Source organism: Lampris incognitus, chromosome 1 (genome assembly GCF_029633865.1).
Source record: "Lampris incognitus isolate fLamInc1 chromosome 1, fLamInc1.hap2, whole genome shotgun sequence".
NCBI classification, from domain to species: domain Eukaryota; kingdom Metazoa; phylum Chordata; class Actinopteri; order Lampriformes; family Lampridae; genus Lampris; species Lampris incognitus.
Window position 1 is genome coordinate 126,718,562 of NC_079211.1, and position 20,723 is coordinate 126,739,284.

The following is a 20,723-nucleotide window of genomic DNA, read 5'->3' on the forward strand; positions in this document are numbered from 1 at the left end:
GAAATTTACTTCCAGAGCAACCATGTACCCCTTTGTGAGAGAATAAAAAAGAGGGATTCACTGTCTTTACATATAACCCCCTTTTTAAGATATTATGCTCAAAGGGGGCCCGATGAGGACTGATTTGCTTGCGGTGGGGCCCTGATATTTATTATAAGAATCCAGATAAAACAAAAGAGAGCAAGAAGAAACCAAGACAAGAAAAGAGATGTGGATGAAATCAGTTTGGCTTTACATTGGAAACTTACAGTGAAGGCATCTGCCCAGGCCAATTATGATCACTGTAGGCAGTTAATCATTTGAAATGAAGTCAGGTTTTTGTTTTTGTTTTTTTTGGGGGGAGGGGTTTGGATGACCATCTAATCAGCATGTGTAGACTTATTAAATAATAATGTAATGATACAGAAAACTCTGTTTTACTGAATTTAATTGACTGAAAGACTGTAGCCTACTATTAGCTATTGCCTTGTAATAAAACAACAGCTGCTTCAAACAGGAATTTAAAAGTAAACTGTAGGTTACAGTAACATCACTTAACATTGCCTGAAGTACATTTTAAAGAGTAACTAAACAGCAGACCATTTCAGTGAGTTTGCTCCCATCTACAGGTTAAAAAAACGTGACGGCTTGGTCTTGGTACTCTGTGATGTTAGCATAGCAGGATAAACACAGCTATAGATAATAAGATTAATAATAGGTCTGATGGATTTATCTGTGCCAGCACACCTATCAATCTAGTGTTGACAGTACCTTTGACAATTATTAGTGCTGGCTCTGTCTGTCTGTCTGTCTGTCTTAGGCAATTAGGGAGAAGCGAAGAGAAAATAGAGATGAGGTGCAGAAAAAATATATTTTGCCCATTTTCTTATCAATGAGGATTTTAATGTTGATTTAAAAAGCAAAACCTTTAATGTCTTGCAACAGCATATATTTTTAGATGCACTCACAAAACATTTTTAGAGGGGTCGCAACCCCCTTCCCCCATGTATCTCCACAGGTGGTACATCTACATAAATGTCTGACTAAATGTCTGTGAGTGAGTTAGAAGCAAGGTTGATGAGGTGCTTTACATTTAAAAACATTAGTGAAATTCAATTAAAAGATTTACATTTTGGATAAGACAAACAATATTAATTGCTATTTACTTTAATTGTTCTGTGGTTATCTATTCTGATGACAAATCCCTTGATTTCTTACTACAGTGCAACTGCTTCAGTTTTTTTATTTTGTCTGAGAAACTTACAATGTGGTCATGGGATGAACTGAGCTGAAACAGAACATTTTTGTGAGAAGAAAAATTTTAATACACAACCAGAAATCCGGAAACGTCTGGAAGGCTAAAACATACTCCTGTGCACAAATCCCGACAAACTTCAACCTTGGGCTCAGCCAAAAAGTGCAGAGAGGTGATCCATCCTCATTTCAGAAGTGATGTGGAGGCCTTGTCACTTTATCCTAAGTGAGGTTAATGCCTTATGCAAGACTTCAGAAATGACAAGGACACACCCACAGCAATGAAGCTATCAATGCCAACAAATTAGTGTGTGGGTGGGTGGGTGTGTGTGTGTTTCTGAGCATACCCATGCTTGCTGGGCTATGGAGACCCATCAACTCAGTGCACACAGACCTTGAGTGTGCTTACTGCTAAAGGCCGATGATAGAGAGACCAGATTCCTGCTGATTTATGACTACAGCTCTCTGGGAATGACACATCCCAGTCTCAGCACTGAGGCCCACACTAAACATCCATCAAAGCTGCAGGGACGACCATCCATAAACCTCCTATTGCCACATCGTTGGTTGGGAGGACAACAAAACAGAGGAGGTAGTGTTTTCAAACATAAAAGCCATCTACCTCCGTAACAGTGCAGGAGAGACGTGGAGAAGGGGAAGGGGATGGGGGGGGGGTTTACTCCACATTATAATACATCCTGATTGGAAAGCTATCTTTTATTTTACTTCCTCCTTCACAGAGAGGTTAAAGCACAGGGTCATCTACATAAAAAAGGCACTCTTGGTACAGGTAGCAATTCAGTAAAGTAGTTACTTGTAAAATAAAGGGTGCTGAAAACTTGGTGCTCTTTCTGAATGTGACAAAGAGTCCAAAGATGGGACAAACAGTGAGATTTTGTGGGACAGATTTGTAATGTCCACTCTTTGCATGTTACCCCAGCTAAAAGGTATAAAACTTTGATATAATGTGTGTCGGGCTTAATTAAGACACATTTATATCCCAGCTACAGTTACACTCACAATCTTGCATACTAGGGACAAGGGAGGTGGCCCAAAAGGCTTAAAATGAGAATGGACAGAAACAAAAAAGACCATGAGAGAGAGCGACAGACAGACAGACAGACAGACAGACAGACAGACAGACAGACAGACAGACAGACAGACAGACTTCTTAAAAAAGGAAAAAAAATCTTGCACACAGTGACGTTAATATGCATTGGCTCAGTCATAGATAAAGACAACGATTCAAAGCTAAGCACAAAAAGATCCTCCAAACCTTTTATCTGTGTACCACACTGCTCCATAAACATATAGAAGAGAAAAGAACTCTCTCTCTCTCTCTCTCTCTCTCTCTCTCTCTCTCTCTCTCTCTCTCTCTCTCTCTCTCTCTCTCTCTCTCTCTCTCTCTCTCTCAATTCAATTCAATAGGGCTTTATTGGCATGACCATATTCAGTTACACAGTACTCCCAAAAGCACAAGGTGATACAAAAAAGTACAGTACAGTTTATAACATGAACAATAAAAACAAGTTGTACTGTTAAAAACAAACAACAATCAACCAACCAATTTAACAATATTTAGTCATGCAAACAAACGTTAATTGAACTTAAAGGACAAAGAAGAGAAGAACAAAAAATGAACAGAGAAGGAAGAAACCTGTGTGTGTATGCGAGTGTGTGTGTGGCTGCCCACAGGGTGTTGTGATGCGTCTAGTGCAGCAGCGTGTAGTTGGAGGGAAGGTGCATGTGTTCTTCCAACCTGCTTGCAACCCTCCTGCCTTTAGCTCGCTGCCGCTGGCTAGCCCTTGTGGCGAATAGGGAAGCATCCTAGCATGTAAGCCTTCCCTTGCCAGTACATAGCCTCTCCTTCACCAAGACTCCTGCCAGGCCTCCTCGCAGCCATAATTGGGGTCTTGGCAGGGGATCTCGGAGCAGCAGTGGGCCCCAGAGATATGGTGTGCAGGCACCCTGGTGGACATGCCCTGGCACCTATCAACCACTGCCCCACTGCCTTGTGGGAGAGTCTGGGAAGACATAGGGCTAAGGGAGCTTACCCCAACAGAAAAGCAAGCTGTGGCGGTATGCTTCGAGGCGGTTTTCGAAAAAACTGGATTTCCGGCAGCCTCATGCAGTTGTGAGGAGATGCCGGTCTTCTAGGGGCTCCCCTTTCCATCGGAATCATCTCCTCTACAGTCAAGTCAGTGGCATTGGGAGAAGCGCATCCCCCCCATGCCAGTTTAAAAACCATCTCTGCGCAGGTATCTTCTTCTGCTACCCGAGTCCCCGACCTCACAGAGTCTGGTGGCGATGGAGTATCCAGTGACGGGAGCAGGTCTGAATGAGCTGAGAGCTCTTAGTTGGAACTCTGCATGCCAGCGGCACAGAGCAGCGGTCGTTAGCAGCTGGGATTGAGTGGCAGCTGTTTCCGTCAGACCCCTGTATGTCTGAGCAGCCCTATATAGGGACCGCACTGCTCACCCCATTTGGGGAACGGCCTAGAAAAGGTGGCCCAAAAATTGCCCACTCAACACTGTGCCTGGGCAGGAAACCGCACCTGCCGGGCCATTCCACTATGCGGTCAAAAAACACACACTATACCACTAAGAATTGCAGCATGGAACATAAGGACACTCCTAGATGTCAGCCATGGTACAGACAGGCCTCAACGCAGAACAGCACTTATTGCCAGCAAGCTGAAGCCTATTGTGTGGATATGCCGGCAACTCAGTGAGACCAGGCTCCTTGAAGAGGGCTCACTCAACAAAGTAGGAGAGGGCTATACATTCTATGGGAAAGCATACCTAGGAGGTCAACACATTCATGGAGTTGGTTTTGCAATCAAGAACAGTCTCTTACCCAAACTCAAAGAAACACCAGTGGGCATTAGTGAACGGCTGATGACTCTCCACATACCCCTCGCAAAATGCTGTTACATCACCTGGATAAGTGCTTACACTCCAACTTTACCATCCCATGATGAACAGAAAGATCGCTTCTACCAGGCACTCGATGATATACTCATCAGCATCCCAAGGAGCGACAAAGTCATTTTGCTTGGTGATTTTAATGCATGTGTTGGGAAGAACTTGCAAAATTGGAATGGCGCGATTGGCACCCATGGCACTGGAAAAGTCAACCCCAGTGGCGTAAGACTTCTTAGTCTGTACCCCTGAACATGACCTCACTATCACAAACACCATTTTCCAACAAAAGAATAAATACAAGGTATCCTGGATGCATCACAGCTCCAAACACTGGCACCTGTTTGATTATGCTATCGTGAAGCAGGCTGATCTTAAAGACGTACTCCTTACGAGAGCTATGCAAGGAGCAGACTGCTGGACAGATCACCGCATGAGCCTGACAAAATTCAGAGTGCATGCCCGACCCTTGACACGCCAATCTGGGCCAAAAAAGAAACCATTCCACTGCGCCAGATTCTCCAACAGCGACACCCGAAACACCTTCCGTCATTCTCTAGTGGACAAGTTAGTTGACGTTGAACAGCTGATCAACTCAGAGTCTGGGATGGATGAGAAGTGGACCTCTCTGAGCACCGGCCTCTTTGACAATGCAGTCCAATCCATTGGCTTCAAAACCAAAAAATATCAGGAATGGTTTGATGAAAATGCCAGAACGATCTCCACCATCCTGGACAACATGCATAAAGCACACAGAGCCGCCCTCAGCAACCCAATATCCCAACCTCTCAAGAAAAAATGGCAAGACCTCCGCTCCAAGGCCCAAGCAACTCTGCGGAATCTGTAAAATGAGTGGTGTGTTTTGAAAGCCAACGAAATTCAGGCTCATGCAGACAGGAATGACATGCATGGTTTCTATGATGCAGTTAAGACCATCTAAGGCCCCAAAAACTGCTCCCTGGCACCCGTTAGGTCTGCTGATGGAAAAACTCTCATCAAGAATCAGGCCCTGTTAGTGGAGTGGTGGGCCGAGCATTTTAACACCCTGCTCAACCAGCCCACCCCAGTGGACTCAACTGTGTTGGCAGAGCTCCCTGAACAGACTACCTTGCAAGACCTAGACCTCCCACCAACTTTCAAAGAAATTCTACATGCAGTCAAGACCTCCCACCAACTTTCAAATAATTCTACATGCAGTCAAGACCCTGAAAAGCAACAAAACCCCTGGACCTGATAACATTCCAGCTGAAATCCTCAAGGAATGAGGCTACCTCTGTACGAGGACAATGTATCTCTACATCCTTGAGGTGTGGAGTTGCGAGTGTGTCCCCCAGCAGTGGAAAGATGCCAACATTGTGACCATTTATAAAAACAAAGGAGACAAATCCATCTGCTGCAACAGTAGGGGTATTTCACTACTAGCCATTGCCAGAAAGGTCCTAGCCAAGATCATGCTCCGCAGACCAACACTCAATAGCAATAGCTGAATGGGTCATACCAGAGTCACAATGCAGCTTCTGAAAGGATAGAGGGACCATTAGCATGATCTTTGTGACACGCCAGCTCTAGGAGAAATGCCGAGAACAGCACAAGGATGTATACATAGCATTCATAGACCTCTCAAAGGCATTTGATACAGTTAACTGGGCCCTGCTGTGGCAAGTCCGCTAGAAATTTGGATGCCCACCCAAGTTTCTCACCATCCTTGGACAGTTTCACTCAGGAATGATGGCCCGAGTGGTCTTGGGGAACCACAGTTCTGAGCACTTTGGTGTGCAGACTGGAGTCAGACAAGGCTGTGTGCTAGCCCCAGTCCTTTTCAATATCTTCTTAGTCTCTGTTACAACACTGTTATGAAGGAGGATGGAGAAGCAGGCTGGAGTCACCATTGACTTCAGGCTCGATGGTATCCTATTCAACATCAGGAAGTTTCAGGCAACCACCAAGTTGACCTCTGAGAACATCATTGAGCTACAGTATGCCGATGATTGTGCCCTGGTAGCCCACACACCAGAAGCCCTACAAAACACTCTGTCAGCAGTTGTAACTTCATACAGGAGAATGGGACTGATCATCAACACCTAAAAGACAGAGGTAATCTGTCAGATAAGTGCCGACCTCCCAAGCCACCCAACAACTTTCACAGCAGAAGGGCAACAACTGGCCACTGTTCCTGCCTTCAAATACCGGGGAAGCATACTATCTGACACCTGCACAATGGATGATGAGATCCAGCACCGCTCAAACAAGCCTCAACATCTTTTGGTCGTCTAAGGAGAAAGGTTTTCCAGAACAGCAACCTCAGTCTCCACACCAAATGCTTGTTTACAGAGCAGTGTGCATCTCCACACTACTCTATGGATGTGAGGTATGGACCAGCTACAGGCACAATCTCAGAAACCTGGAGACCTTCCATGTGAGATGTCTCCAGAGGATCCTCGGCATTACTTGGGAGGACAGAGTGCCACACACAGAGGTGTTGGAGCAGGCAGGCAGTTGCAGCATGGAGTCTACCCTAAACCACCATTAACTCAGGTGGCTTGGGCATGTCGATCGCATGCCCAGCCAACGACTCTCACGTAAAGTCCTCTGCGGCCAACTACGCCTTGGTCAATGCACTGCTGGTGGGCAGAAGCGGTTCAAAGACCAAATGAAGACCACACTGAAAAGATACCAGATCAACCCCTCATCTTTGGAGGAATTTGCCTCCTGCCACCCCATCCGGCACTCTCTCATCTCACAGGGAGTGACATACATGGAAAACCAGTGCACACAACACCGTGTAGCAAAGCGTATGAAGAGGCATAGTCGCAAAGCTACTCCTGCCCCCCCCCCCCAGCACCACTTTTACATGCCCGGTCTGCAACTGCAACTGTGCATCCAGGACTATTCCGCCACCAAAGGACTCACAAATAGGAGAAGATGGTCATCATTGGATATGATGGACAACCAGCAAGCAAGCAAGTGTATTTGTGCACAGGTGTGTGGGTATGCGTGTGCGTAGCTGTGTGGGTGTATGTGTAGGTGTGTGTGGGTGTGGGTGTCGGTGGACGTGTGTGTCGGTGTGAGGACAGGGAGCTCACTCACTGTCCCTCAGATTGTGACATGCAACAGTATATTTAGCTGCTGTGTTGCAGCTTGTCTTCTCCTTTCCCAGTAGGATGGCTAGTTTGCTGATGTCAGGGAGGCTTCTGAAGTTTGGGTGGATCTGTTCCAATTTTTGGGTAGTAATGATTTCTAATCTGGTTATACTTAGGACAGGTGATGGTGAAGTGCAGCTCTGTCTCCACCTCCCCTCCCCCATGTCACAGTGTGGGCACAGCCTCTCTTCTGCCGGCAGCCATGTTTGTCTGTGTCGGCCTTTTTCTACAGCCAAGCCATGCTCACTGAGACTGTACTTCGTGTGTGAGTGAAAATTCTATGCTTTCTCTTTATCTATCAGTTCTGTGTTTATTTTCATGTTTAGTTTGTTGTTATTAGGTTGTGGTGGTTAAGTTTTGGGTTTAGTTTGGTAGTGCAGTTTACAGCCGGGCACTATGCCCGTTGTCAGTAATTGTGCAGAGCTGGAGAAGCTGACACGCCGACATGTGGTTAAAATATTACCGAGTGTCGGCTGTTTGGTGGAGGAGGTCAGCTATGCTGTTGGAGAGTTTGTCGGTTTTGAAAGTGTAAAGTCTGCTTCTCGCATGAACAAACCTATTGTAATTTTCCTAGACGATGTGGCCAAAGTCGAAAATGGCGGTGATTCGCGATTCTTTCACCCATGTTCTCCTGTTGGTGAACCTAGTGTAGCATGGTTCTCTGTGTTGTGTAGATTGTTGGTGTAACTGACGATGCTATGACAACCAGGTAGATGATATCGTATTTATTGCCATCAGAAGCCTGTATGAAAACAGTACACAGCAGTGAATATACAGGTCTCCTTCCGTATACTGTGCCCAGAGCCTGCAATTGATTCACCAACAACGCCATTTTCAGTACATGAGTGGGCAACAGCACACTCTAGTGGACATCCTAACAATGCACTCCCACACTAGAACGACATCTGCAGTTACTGTCACATTTTCTACACTTTAAATCCACGTAAATGAACAGAATAGTTGAGAATTGCAACGCAAAACACAAACTAGTTAATGATTATTACCATTACTGTCGATGGTAAATGAGAAACAGTATTTACAGGGTAATTTACCAAAACTCTTAACAGCACACAGAATACATACCTTCTCTTTCAAAGTCCAGCGCGAAAGGGGACGCAACAGGCGCAAAGGAAGAGCTTGTTCCACAATGGAAGAGTCCATCATATTATAGCTTTTTCATAATGCCAAATATCAGCTTTGAAATGTTATGACCGGATTCTATCAACTTTATAATGACTTCCGAAATGCACTTTGACCATTAGATATGTACTAGTGCGTTGTAAGAAGTTAACATGAAACCAGTAAGTCACCCACATAAACAAAAGCAGTTGGTATCGTCCTTTGCACTAGAACTTCCGCTCTCTAACCTTTCACAATAAGAGACCAGTCATTCTTATAATACACATCAAATTAAAGACTCAGTCCACAATCTAGCGTAACAACATCACCCTGCTACACTAGCAAAGAAGATAACGATTTCAAATGCACCACCGTTTATTAAAAATGAAGTGTTGGCCATTGAGCTGTCACTTTTTGGGCAGCTGGTGTCTCCCATTAAATTGGTTCTGCTGGGGTCTAAGTCACCAAAGCTAAGACACATTGTGTGTCACAGAAGACAGGTCTTTATGATCCTCAAGGATAGCACAGGTGATTTGAACTTGGCTTTCACTTTCAAAGTTGACGGTTTTAGTTACAATGTGTTTGTGACGTCTGAAACGATGAAATGCTTCGGTTGCAGGGCAGGACATTTGGTTCGGTCTTCCCTGAGGCTGGAGAGCAGGCCAGTTCGAGCCCGCCTGAAGCACCGCAGCCTGCAGCCGAGTATGACTCGCCCGATGTACATCAGTCTACAAAGAAAGTAGATGAGACCAAGGCAGACATGCAGGATAGGGAGCAGATTGTGAAACAGGATCAAGCTGAAGTCGATAATGCTCAGACCAGAGAGAACTCAGAAAAACGCAAGCTGACAGAGGAAAAGAAATGTAACAAAGATTTTTAAAAAAAGAAAAAAAGCTTCAGTCAAAGTTTGGAAAGGGTGGTCAGTGATGAAGATGAAAACATGTCTACGGAGGAGAATGGTCTAACAATTAAATGTAGTAAAAGGAAAATATCTGACAAAGAACAGGGTGGTGCCAAGGCTAAGAAAGTGTTGGATGATTCATCTGATGAGGAATGTGAGTGGATGCCATCATAAGAGGATGAAACATTTTTTATCCCCTTGAGAAAAAAAAAAGAAAGTATATATATATATACTTTTTTTTCTTTTTTTTTTTTTTTACTGAAACTAAAGGGCAAAGGGCACTTAAAACTGAAAAGTTTTTTTTTCCTGATTTAAGATCTTTTGTCAGGTCTGTGGCATGGCTGAGGAAGGAAGAGGGGGCTTTTAGTGACCAAGAGATTTACCGGCTCAAGAAAATTACGACAAAAGCCAAAGCACAACTAATTGATGATGATTAAGACAAGATTCTCCACAGATTGTATGTTTTTCTTCTCGTTGTAGACACAACTTCTTTCCTTTTCATGGCTGATTTGAAAATAGGGTCTTTACATGTAAACGGAGCAAAGAGTGATGTGAAAAGAGCTTCTCTTTTCAAATTGGTAGGGATGAAAAGGTTTGATGTGGTTTTTATACAAGAAACTCACAGTGATGCCGTAAATGAAAGTGACTGGAAGGAGTGGCCTGGGGAAGTAATTCTAAGCCATAGATTAGCTAACAGTGGTGGTGTTGGTGTGCTTTTTTCGAAGAGTTTTAGTCCCTCTTCTTTTGAGGTTAAAGAAATAATATGAGGTCATATTTTAAAAGCCACAGTACAATATGAAGGTATGAAAATGATTTTTGTGAATGTTTATGCTCCAGTTTCGGGCATTGAGAGATTAAGAATTTTGAACATCTTATGTGACGTAATTCACAATTGTACTGATGTTTTTTTTGTTTTTTTCCTGGGAGGGGATTTTAATTGTACAGAAAATGCCAAACTAGACAGGAATCATCTAGATCCTCATCCCACTTCATCTGCCAAAGTAAAGCGGTTGACTGAAACCCATGGCCTAAAAGATGTTTGGAGAGGTTTTAACAGGAATGGCAGGCAGTACACCTGGCGTCACTTCATAATGAAGTGATGCGAATCCCCCAGAGTCTATTAGGGGTGACAGTTTACTTACATCACGACAAAAATTGTCTGTATGTGAACCACAATCACACACATAGCAGCAGCCGTGTGCAATGTACCTGCTTATGTTGTTTTTATTGTATTATATTGAAAATCTAAACTACTGCGTTTGCCATAGTAATTTTGACAAATGTGCAGATATCATCAAAAAGTGTTGGCTAAACATCTCCTTGAAAGCACTCTTTTTAATAGCTGAACATAAATTTTACAGGAAAAGGCTTTACTTTCCCATGACATAGCCAAAACAGTGAATCAGGTGACATTTTAGGACACATGAAGATGATTTTGTGCACATGGTATATGAACGCTGTGTCAGTTGAAGCCAATGCGGGCTGGCATTCATTTTGCTGCTCAATATGGTCTGAACTTGCAAATCATTTTGTCAGCTGTCCCTATGATCAGCAAGACCTAATAGAACTAAACAGGAAGCATTGTGGGGGTTTATATGATATGAATCTGTGTGTGTGTGTGTGTGTGTGTGTGTGTGTGTGTGTGTGTGTGTGTGTGTATCTGTGTGTATCTGTGTGTGTGTGCGTGCACGTGCATGTGTGCCTGCTTGCTTAAATTATATATCAGAGTTATCATTAACACCTTTATCCCTTCTCATGTTCCCCCACCACCTGACCCTCTTCCTCCTTCTCCACCTAGGTGCTGAAGGGATGCAAGAAGCTGTCAATGTCTGTTTGCTCCGTAGGGCGGATTCCCGGAGGCTACATCACCAACCACATATACAGCTGGGTGGATCCTCAGGGGCGCAGCATCTCCCCGCCGTCCGACCCCCTGGAACAGAACCACAGGGCCGACAGTGCCTGTAGAGGCCATGCCATGGAGGAGAGGACGGTGAGGACCATGTGTGGTGTGGTGATGGTTGTGGTGGGATGTATGATATGGTAGATGGTTGCACGAGGATTATGTGCATGTATTTGCATATACACCATCAGCGGGGAAAAAGGGGAAAGCTTTCTGGAGCCCGGCTGCTGGCGGGGGCTCATGGAGGCCAGCAATAATCATGTTCATCCTAAATATAAGCAATGATAGTGCCAATACTTGCCATTGAGTGTGAACTGGCTAAACAGTTTGAATTTAAAGACATTACAAAAGACTTTGTAGCCAGTGAGAAAAGAAAGATGGCCGTATAAGAACCAAACACGAAGCCACAAGGTAAGAAATTGCATTTTCTACTAAGAAATGAGTGGTTTAAGTGTAGCAGATCTTCGTTAACCTTGATGTCTTTAAATGTGTCAAAGAGTTCTATTATTGTGTGTGTGTGTGTGTGTGCGTGTGTGTGTGTGTGTGTGTGTGTGTGCGTGCGTGCATGCATGCGTGTGTGCGTGTGTGTGTGTGTGTGTGTGTGTGTGTGCCTATGTAGCCCCCGTTACTGAGTAAGTCTCTCTTGGTTTACATGTATGTGTTTAGTAGGAGAGAGAGAGCCTGCACCTGCGTTGATATGAATAAAGCAGCTTAACTGGGCCTTTCGGGGGCCCAGCCATTTCTGTGGTGGGCCTGTGAACCATTACAGTCCTCAACTACTACCACTACTACTACTTTCAGCTGCTCCTGTTAGAGGTCGCTACAGAGGATCATCCTTTTCCATCTCTTCCTGTCTTCTGCGTATTCCTCTGTCACACCAGCCACCTGCATGTCTTCCCTCACCACATCCATGAACCTCCTCTTTGGCCTTCCTCTTTTCCTCTTCCCTGGCAGCTCCATATTCAGCATCCTTCTCCCAATATACCCAGCATCTCTCCTCCACACATGTCCAAGCCATCTCAATCTTGCCTCTCTTGCTTTGTCTCCAAACCATCCAACTTGAGCAGTCCCTCTAATATAATCATTCCTAATCCTGTCCTTCTTCATCACTCCCAACAAAAATCTTAGCATCTTCAACTCTGCCACCTCCAGCTCCGCCTCCTGTCTTTTCATCAGTGCCACTGTCTCCAAACCATATAACATAGCTGGTCTCACAGCCATCTTGTAAACCTTCCCTTTAACTCTTGCTGGTACCCTTCTGTCTCAAATCACTCTTGACACTCTTCTCCACCCACTCCACCCTGCCTGCACTCTCTTCTTCACCTCTCTCCTGCACTCCCCGTTACTTTGGACAGTTGACCCCAAGTATTTAAACTCATACGCCTTTGTCACCTCCACTCCTTGCATCCTGACCACTCCTCTGTCCTCTCTCTCATTCACGCATATGTATTCCATCTCGCTGCCACTGACTTTTATTCCTCTTCTCTCCAGTGCATACCTCCACCTCTTTAGGCTCTCCTCAACCTGCACCCTACTCTTGCTACAGATCACAATGTCATCCGCGAACATCATCATCCATGGAGACTCCTGCCTGATCTTGTCCGTCAACCTGTCCATCACCATTGCAAACAAGAAAGGGCTCAGAGCCAATCCTTGATAAAATCCCACCTCCACCTTGAACCCATCTGTCATTCCAACCGCACACCTCACCATTGTCACATTTCCCTCATACATATCCTGCACCACTCCTACATACTTCTCTGCAACTCCTGACTTCCTCATACCATACCACCCCTCCTCTCTCAGCACCCTGTCATATGCTTTCTCAAAATCCACAAAGACCCAGTGTAACTCCTTCTGGCCTTCTCTATACTTCTCAATCAACATTCTCAAAGCAAACATCGCATCTGTGGTGCTCTTTCCTGGCATGAAACCATACTGCTGCTCGCTGATCATCTCCTCTTAACCTAGCTACTATTACTCTTTCCCATATCTTCATGCTGTGGCTGATCAACTTTATACCTCAGTAGTTGCTACAGTTCTGCACATCGCCCTTGTTCTTGAAAATCAGTACCAGTATGCTTCTTCTCCACTCCTCAGGCATCCTCTCACTTTCCAGGGTTGTCTTAAACAATCTAGTTAAAAACTCCACTGCCATCTCTCCTAAACATCTCCATGCCTCCACAGGTATGTCATCAGGACCAACTGCCTTTCCACTCTTCATCCTCTTCATAGCCGCCCTCACTTCCTCCTTGTTAATCCACTGAACTTCCTGATTCACTATCCCTACATCATCCAACCTTCTCTCTCTCTCATTTTCTTCGTTCATCAGCCCCTCAAAGTATTCCTTCCACCTTCTTAGCACACTCTCCTCGCTTGTCAGCACATTTCCATCTCTATCCTTGATCGCCCTAACTTGTGGTACATCCTTCCCAGCTCGGTCCCTCTGTCTTGGTGCAAGTCCTTTTCTCCTTCCTTAGTGTCTAACCTGTCATACAACTCACCATACGCCTTTTCCTTTGCCTTTGCCACCACTCTCTTCGCTTTACGCTGCGTCTCCTTGTACTCCTGTCTACTTTCTTCATCTCTCTGACTATCCCACTTCTTCTTTGCCAACCTCTTCCTCTGTATACTTTGCTGTACCTCCTCATTCCACCACCAAGTCTCCTTGTCTTCTTTCGTCTGTCCTGACGACACACCAAGTACCGTCCTAGCTGTCTCCCTCACTATTTCTGCAGTGGTTGCCCAGCCATCCGGCAACTCTTCACTACCACCCAGTGCCTGTCTTAACTCCTGCCTGAACTCCACACAACAGTCTTCCTTCTTCAACTTCCACCATTTGATCGTTGGCTCTGCCTTCACTCGCTTCCTCTTCTTGGTCTCCAAAGTCATCCTACAGACCACCAACCAATGCTGCCTAGCTACGTTCTCCCCTGTCAACACCTTGCAGTCTCCAATCCCTTTTAGATTGTGCCTTCTACATAAGATATAGTCCACCTGTGTGCACTTTCTTCCACTCTTGTATGTCACCCTGTGTTCCTCCCTCTTCTTGAAACATTTATTCACCACAGCCATTTCCATCCTTTTCACAAAATCCACCACCATCTGTCCTTCCACATTTCTGTCCTTGACACCATACCTACCCATCACCTCCTCGTCACCTCTGTTCCCTTCACCAACATGTCCATTGAAGTCCGCTCCAATCACCACTCCCTCCTCCTTGGGTACCACATCATCCATCTCACTCCAGAATTCTTCTTTCTCTTCCATCTCACACCCAACTTGCAGGGCATATGCGCTGATAACATTCAGCAATACACCTTCGATTTCCAGCTTCATACTCATCACTCTGTCTGACAATCTCTTCACCTCCAGCTCACTCTTGACATACTCTTCCTTCAGAATTACCCCTACCCAATTTCTCCTCCAATTCGCACCATGGTAGAAGAGTTTGAACCCACCTCCGATACTCCTGGCCTTACTCCCCATCCACCTGGTCTCTTGCACAGGCAGTGTACCTACCTTTCTTCTTGCCATCATATCAGCCAGCTCTCTCCCTTTACCAGTCATAGTGCCAACATTCAAAGTTCCAACTCTCACCTCCACACTCCTACCCTTCCTCCTGTTTTGCTGCCTCTGGACATTCCGTCCCCCTCTCCTTCTCCGTCGCCCACCAGTAGCATAGTTTCCACCAGCACCCTGCTGGTTAACAATACCGGTGGCAGTCGTTGGTAACCCGGGCCTCGACCGATCCGGTATGGAAATCTTATTTATGATCCGCATATTTGATTTGGCAAAGATTTTACGCCGGATGCCCTTCCTGATGCAACCCTCCCCATTTATCCAGGCTTTGGATCGTCACAAAGAATGCACTGGCTTATGCATCCTCAGTGGCTGGGTTTGCATCCTCAGTGGCTGGGTTCACCAAACCATACAAAAATGGACTACATTAAAACCATAGAAATATGGTGACCAGGTGTTCCGCTTTATACGGGACTACACAGCATTTGTATCCCTTGTCCTGCGTCCCACATATTGAGATGATGTCCCGCATTTTGTTTGGCTCTAGTTTTCAAAAGTCAGACTACTGCAGGACAGACGCTTTTCTAAAATCTGGCTTTTATCCAATGACTGTGAAGAAAGCAGGGAAGGCTGTCATCATAGGGCCGTTTGATGTCAATCAGACGGGGCACACATGGGTCAAATCCAGGTTAACCTGTCCCCATCTTTGCTGCCACAGGCTACGCCCAATGGGGAAATTCGTGAGTCACCACAAAATCACTGCGGATTTAGGCAGAATATGATGGACAGTAACACCAAGTAAAGGAAATGCAGCTACAACAAAGACTGAGAAACAACTTATGACTGGTTGAAGCCGGTGCAAGGCGAGTCCCAGAGAGTTTATTGTGAAATTTGCCAGAGTTATTTTTCAGTTTCACACGGAGGGGAATATTACGTGAAGTGACACAGGACATGTGAGTCTCACAAGAAACGTGTGACTCAAAAAGAGATGTGCCGATCTATGGACTCATTCCTATTGAAACCCAAAGATGATTGCCAGACAGATCAGGTAACAGCAGCTGAAATAACTAGCATTTACCACACAATACAGCCCTCCTACTCATACAGGTGTACAGACTGTGGTAGTAAGCCAGCACCGGTCATATTTCCAGACTCTGACATTGCAAAAAAAAATAAAAATTCATATGGTTGTACAAAAGCAAATTCCTTGATCTAAATGTATTACTTTTCTTCTCTGGTTATACGACCCTGGGCTCACCTTTAATTTTATTGCCATATACCCTTTTTAAAGTACCAGTATTATAGTACTTGAAAAAATGGAAGCCATGACTTGAATCCCATGTCAGCAACCTGTCTGTTCTTTTTTATTGTACACAGTTTAGTCAGATTCAGTGTTGATGAGAAGAAGCACTGTACTTTTTAACAGTTATTGGGATAGACAAAGGGAATACATGAGTGCAAGCAGACTATCGCACAAGACCACAAAAACTGTGAGACTTTAGCTTCCTTTTATTCTTACTGCATTTAATTAGCATGAGAGTTGGGAAAGTTGCATTCAAAAAATATATTTTTAAGTCCTTCACATGCTAAAGGCCTGTAACCTGCATAGTCTATTGTGTGCTACTGAATCAACTAGAGGGCAAAGCATAGATGGGTTTCCTGTTTACAAACATTACTGGGTGTGTGCGCAGCCAGGGGGCAAAACTGCTTTGGTAGCTCTCAAAAGATTATGAGATGCATAATCTTTTGAGAGCTACCAAAACGGTTCAACAATGAAAATGTTGAACATTTTCCACCCATCCTTTTGGCGGTTTGTGCAGTTTATTGCACAACAACTGCTCGTCATCTCTGCTGTATCTGAGCTCTATCTTGGTTAAATCTCTGTACTGTAGCTGCTTTCTGCCCCCTAGTTGCGTACGCATCTCTGTGATGATGTTGCACGGAAACTCTCCTATAGATTTGGCTTTACGAGCTAAGGGGCAGAATAGAAATTTTTATTTTTTAAGTTGGATAGACTACTACTACTATTACTTACTGTGTGGAGGAGAGATGCTGGGTGTATTGGGAGAAGGATGCTGAATATGGAGCTGCCAGGCAAGAGGAAAAGAGGAAGGCCAAAGAGGAGATTTATGGATGTGGTGAGGGAAGACATACAGGTGGCTGGTGTGACAGAGGAAGATGCAGATGAAAGGAAGAAATGGAAACGGATGATCCTCTGTGGCGACCCCTAACAGGAGCAGCCGAAAGTAGTAGTAGTAGATATTTGATTCGGCAAAGATTTTGTGCCAGATGCCCTCCCTGACGCAACCCTCCCCATATATCCAGGCTTGGGACTGGCACTAAGAATGCACTGGCTTGTGCATCCTCAGTGGCTGGGTTCCTGAAAGACAAGTCTGTCAACTAAAAAAACATCCAGTTTTGGAAGCGTGTCTCTCTCTAATCAGTATGCTTTTCTTTTCTTTTCTATGCACCACTTTTGTGCTTATATCTGGAAGGCATTCTGCTCCTCCTCACTTATAGAAGTTCCAGAATATTTTCACTAGCTAGCCAACTGTTGCAGCCAATGTAGCTAGATAGGGAAAAGAAACCACTCATGGACAGAGGAATCGTGTGACAATTGGTGATCAATAAAATAATGCTATTTGGTTATGTCACTTTCCCAGCAGTCTTTGGTGTCATAATGAAAAAAATAACATTATCCACAGAAATTTAAAATCAATAATGAATTTATTATTATACTCTCAGTTGATGAGTCTTTGATGATGGCGTAGGCTATGTGGTGACTGTTGGTGAGAAGAAATCAGTGGAGAACCCATGATGTATAAATGCGGTCTGCAATATACAGGTCCCAGACTACTCCCAGATTCAGTAATAATAAAACTGACTTGAAATGATCCATTATATAATAGGTACATGGGCCTGTACTCAAAGCTCTACTTGTGATTTTCCCGGGCCCCCTACAGGCGGCAGGCTCAAGTGCAACAGCACTCTGCACCCTCAGAAATTGCACCTCTCTTTCAATGGTGTTGTTTCAGTTGGTTACAGCCACCAGTCTGACCAGTGTGACCAATTCAATTCAGGTCCCATGAAGAGAATTGAGTCACAGAACCATCGAGCTCAATAAACTCTGTATCATCTCCATTTAGAAATTATTGGTGTATTCCTGTACAGTCAGTCTAGTACATCATCACTGATCAATATCAACAATGGGTTAAAGATGCCCCTGCCCCCTGCTAAAGAACTAAAATTATAGATAGGATGGGATTTCATCCAAGTCTGATATATTTCATTTCAATCAAGCGTTATGTTTTTGTTTTTCAGCCTAGATTTTTTTATTTTTCAAATTATGAGTTACTATTGCAGAAGAAAAAGAGAAGAAAGTCCAATGATCTAGCTTAGAGGAGGTGATAAACAGGGAATGATGTGAAGTTTATTTAGCTCCCTGATAAGTGAATTAGAGTTGAGTCGGTGTCTATTCATTTTATAGACTCGATAATTTCTCAGAGACAATATCATTGTCGTTCTGGGTAATGAAACCGAGGGCAAAACGGCCATCATTGGTTTGACAACGTTTTGGAGGGCAAAAGGAAAGCGGCGCCGGGAATCGATATTTTTCACCCTCAGTGCACCCAAATGTCCTTTTCCACAGTATTCACCCACATAGTTAGAACTGCTGTCTAAGCAATCCTGTGTGGCCACATCCTTTTTTTCCTTTTTCTTTTTTTTCTTCCTGTGAGCACAGCATTTAACAGCTCTGCAGATGTGGATGGGGCTCAGTTAATACGTAGTGCATCCCAAAAGCTTCTCGGGAGGGGATTTATTTACCGAATTAAACACTAACAAACCAACCCAGGTACAATTAATTACATTGCTTATATTTGCTCGTATAAATATGAGCTCAAACCACCTGAACTGTCTAATCGAAGGGAAAATGTAGAGTATCTGGACTGAGGCCCTAAGAAGCTGTAACTACCAAGCAAGATTGACTTCCTAGCCAGGTGTATATGATGTGCTGGCTGCCGGTGTAAAAAAGGACATCAATCTCTGTCTATGGGCTGTGCCAGCTATATGTCAGTTAATCTACATTATTCCAGCTTGCTTCTTTGTCAAGCCAGTCTCAGGGAAAAATTCTCTCACATGAGAATTTTATCTCTAGCAAATTGAAACTCAGAGTGCTTGAAATTAAGATGCGGGTGTCAATAATAGGTAAGAGTTAAAATTACAATCAGTTTGCCCCATTATATTTATATATTAAACAACACAGTGTCACAAATGTGAAGAACTAATATTATTTTCACAAATGATGAAAGGTGATATAGCATTCTCAAACATAACTGCAACCCTAACCCCAACCTTAACCCTTTCTACCCTAATACCTAAACTTAACCATCTCTAATAGTATTAAAATGGACGATCAGAACAGATGTTTTGAACTACGTACTCATTCATCGATATGCTGAAATGCATCATATGATGTGACAGAGGGTGATTCAACACACTGACATGTAGTATTATGAAGTGGCATAGTCATGCCTGGCCCAGCAAGACTAGTTGACATGCATTACACTGTATGCATGTAACAGAAAGTTGGCAATCAATGTATTGAGGAAACTGCAAATAAGTTGAATATGAAGGTTTTGTATGTGACTGAGTTGGTTTTCACACAGCGCTATCCAATCTCTCACCTACAGCATTAGCAATGTGCTACACACAGCCTTAGTCTCTATGCTTTCAGTAGACATGAGGCTTATAAGGGCATAATTCACTAAAGAACTGCAAACAGCTCATAGCAGGAGGAAAAATGGTGTATAATCAATCTGAGGGGGACTTAAGAGGCTGATCAATGTGTTATTCATTTTAATGTTATACTTGAAACTGTTAAATGTTTTTCATCATTCTTTTGTGTAATTCATTTTCAAGCCTCTCAAGCCTCACTGAGCACATTTTTAAAAAATCGAGAGCCCTGCTGTAATTTTCTTTTTCATTGTGCATGTTTGCACCTGTTCTCTGGATATAGATGAATGTCCGTAACTGCAACTATTTGTCTCCAACGCAGGTAAACCTGAATATGGATGATGGTCGCTCCCTTGGCCTCATGATCCGTGGCGGTGCTGAGTACGGTCTGGGTATCTACATCACTGGAGTGGACCCCGGCTCTGCTGCTGATGCTGGGGCCCTCAAGGTAACAACAGTTCACACCTACTCTGCTTTGATGGGCATCTGACCATTGAACTAAGAAAAAAACCCACACACACATCATATACGGTTTTATGCAGTCCTTAAGTCATATCTTTCAAATCAATGAAAATCTGCCAATAGACCTGTAAAGCTTGATATAAATTTTCATGTCCAATTTCATGTTGTCTACCACAACACTACAAGTGCGCCCTCTCGTAGCCAAGTGACACCACAGTTGTTAACAAACTAATTCATAAAAATTCACTTACATAAAAATACATAACCTTGTCACATGTTGTTTCCACACACACACACACACACACACACACACATATATATATATATATACACAATTTTGTTTAAAGAAACATTCAACAGTAGGGAAAGTGCTCAACAAATAAGGAGCAAAATTAAACAGGCTTGTACTGTGTCATAAAGAATTTACTTGACTCACTTGATTTTATATATATATATATATATATATATATATATATATATATATATATATATATATATATATAGTATATATAGTATATATATATATATACACTACCGTTCAAAAGTTTGGGATCACCCAAACAATTTTGTGTTTTCCATGAAAAGTCACACTTATTCACCACCATATGTTGTGAAATGAATAGAAAATAGAGTCAAGACATTGACAAGGTTAGAAATAATGATTTGTATTTGAAATAAGATTTTTTTTACATCAAACTTTGCTTTCGTCAAAGAATCCTCCATTTGCAGCAATTACAGCATTGCAGACCTTTGGCATTCTAGCTGTTAATTTGTTGAGGTAATCTGGAGAA

At 43.6% G+C, this 20,723-nt stretch overlaps 1 protein-coding gene across 1 annotated transcript in view; it reads left to right on the plus strand.

Annotated features, from left to right (window-relative positions):
* Positions 1-20,723, plus strand: part of LOC130112235 (whirlin-like) — a 127,086-nt gene that overhangs the window by 55,354 nt on the left and 51,009 nt on the right. The window contains exons 2-3 of the mRNA XM_056279513.1: positions 11,113-11,304; positions 19,793-19,918. Of these exons, the coding sequence (XP_056135488.1) occupies positions 11,113-11,304; positions 19,793-19,918 (318 nt within the window). The remainder of the gene's footprint in view (positions 1-11,112; positions 11,305-19,792; positions 19,919-20,723) is intronic.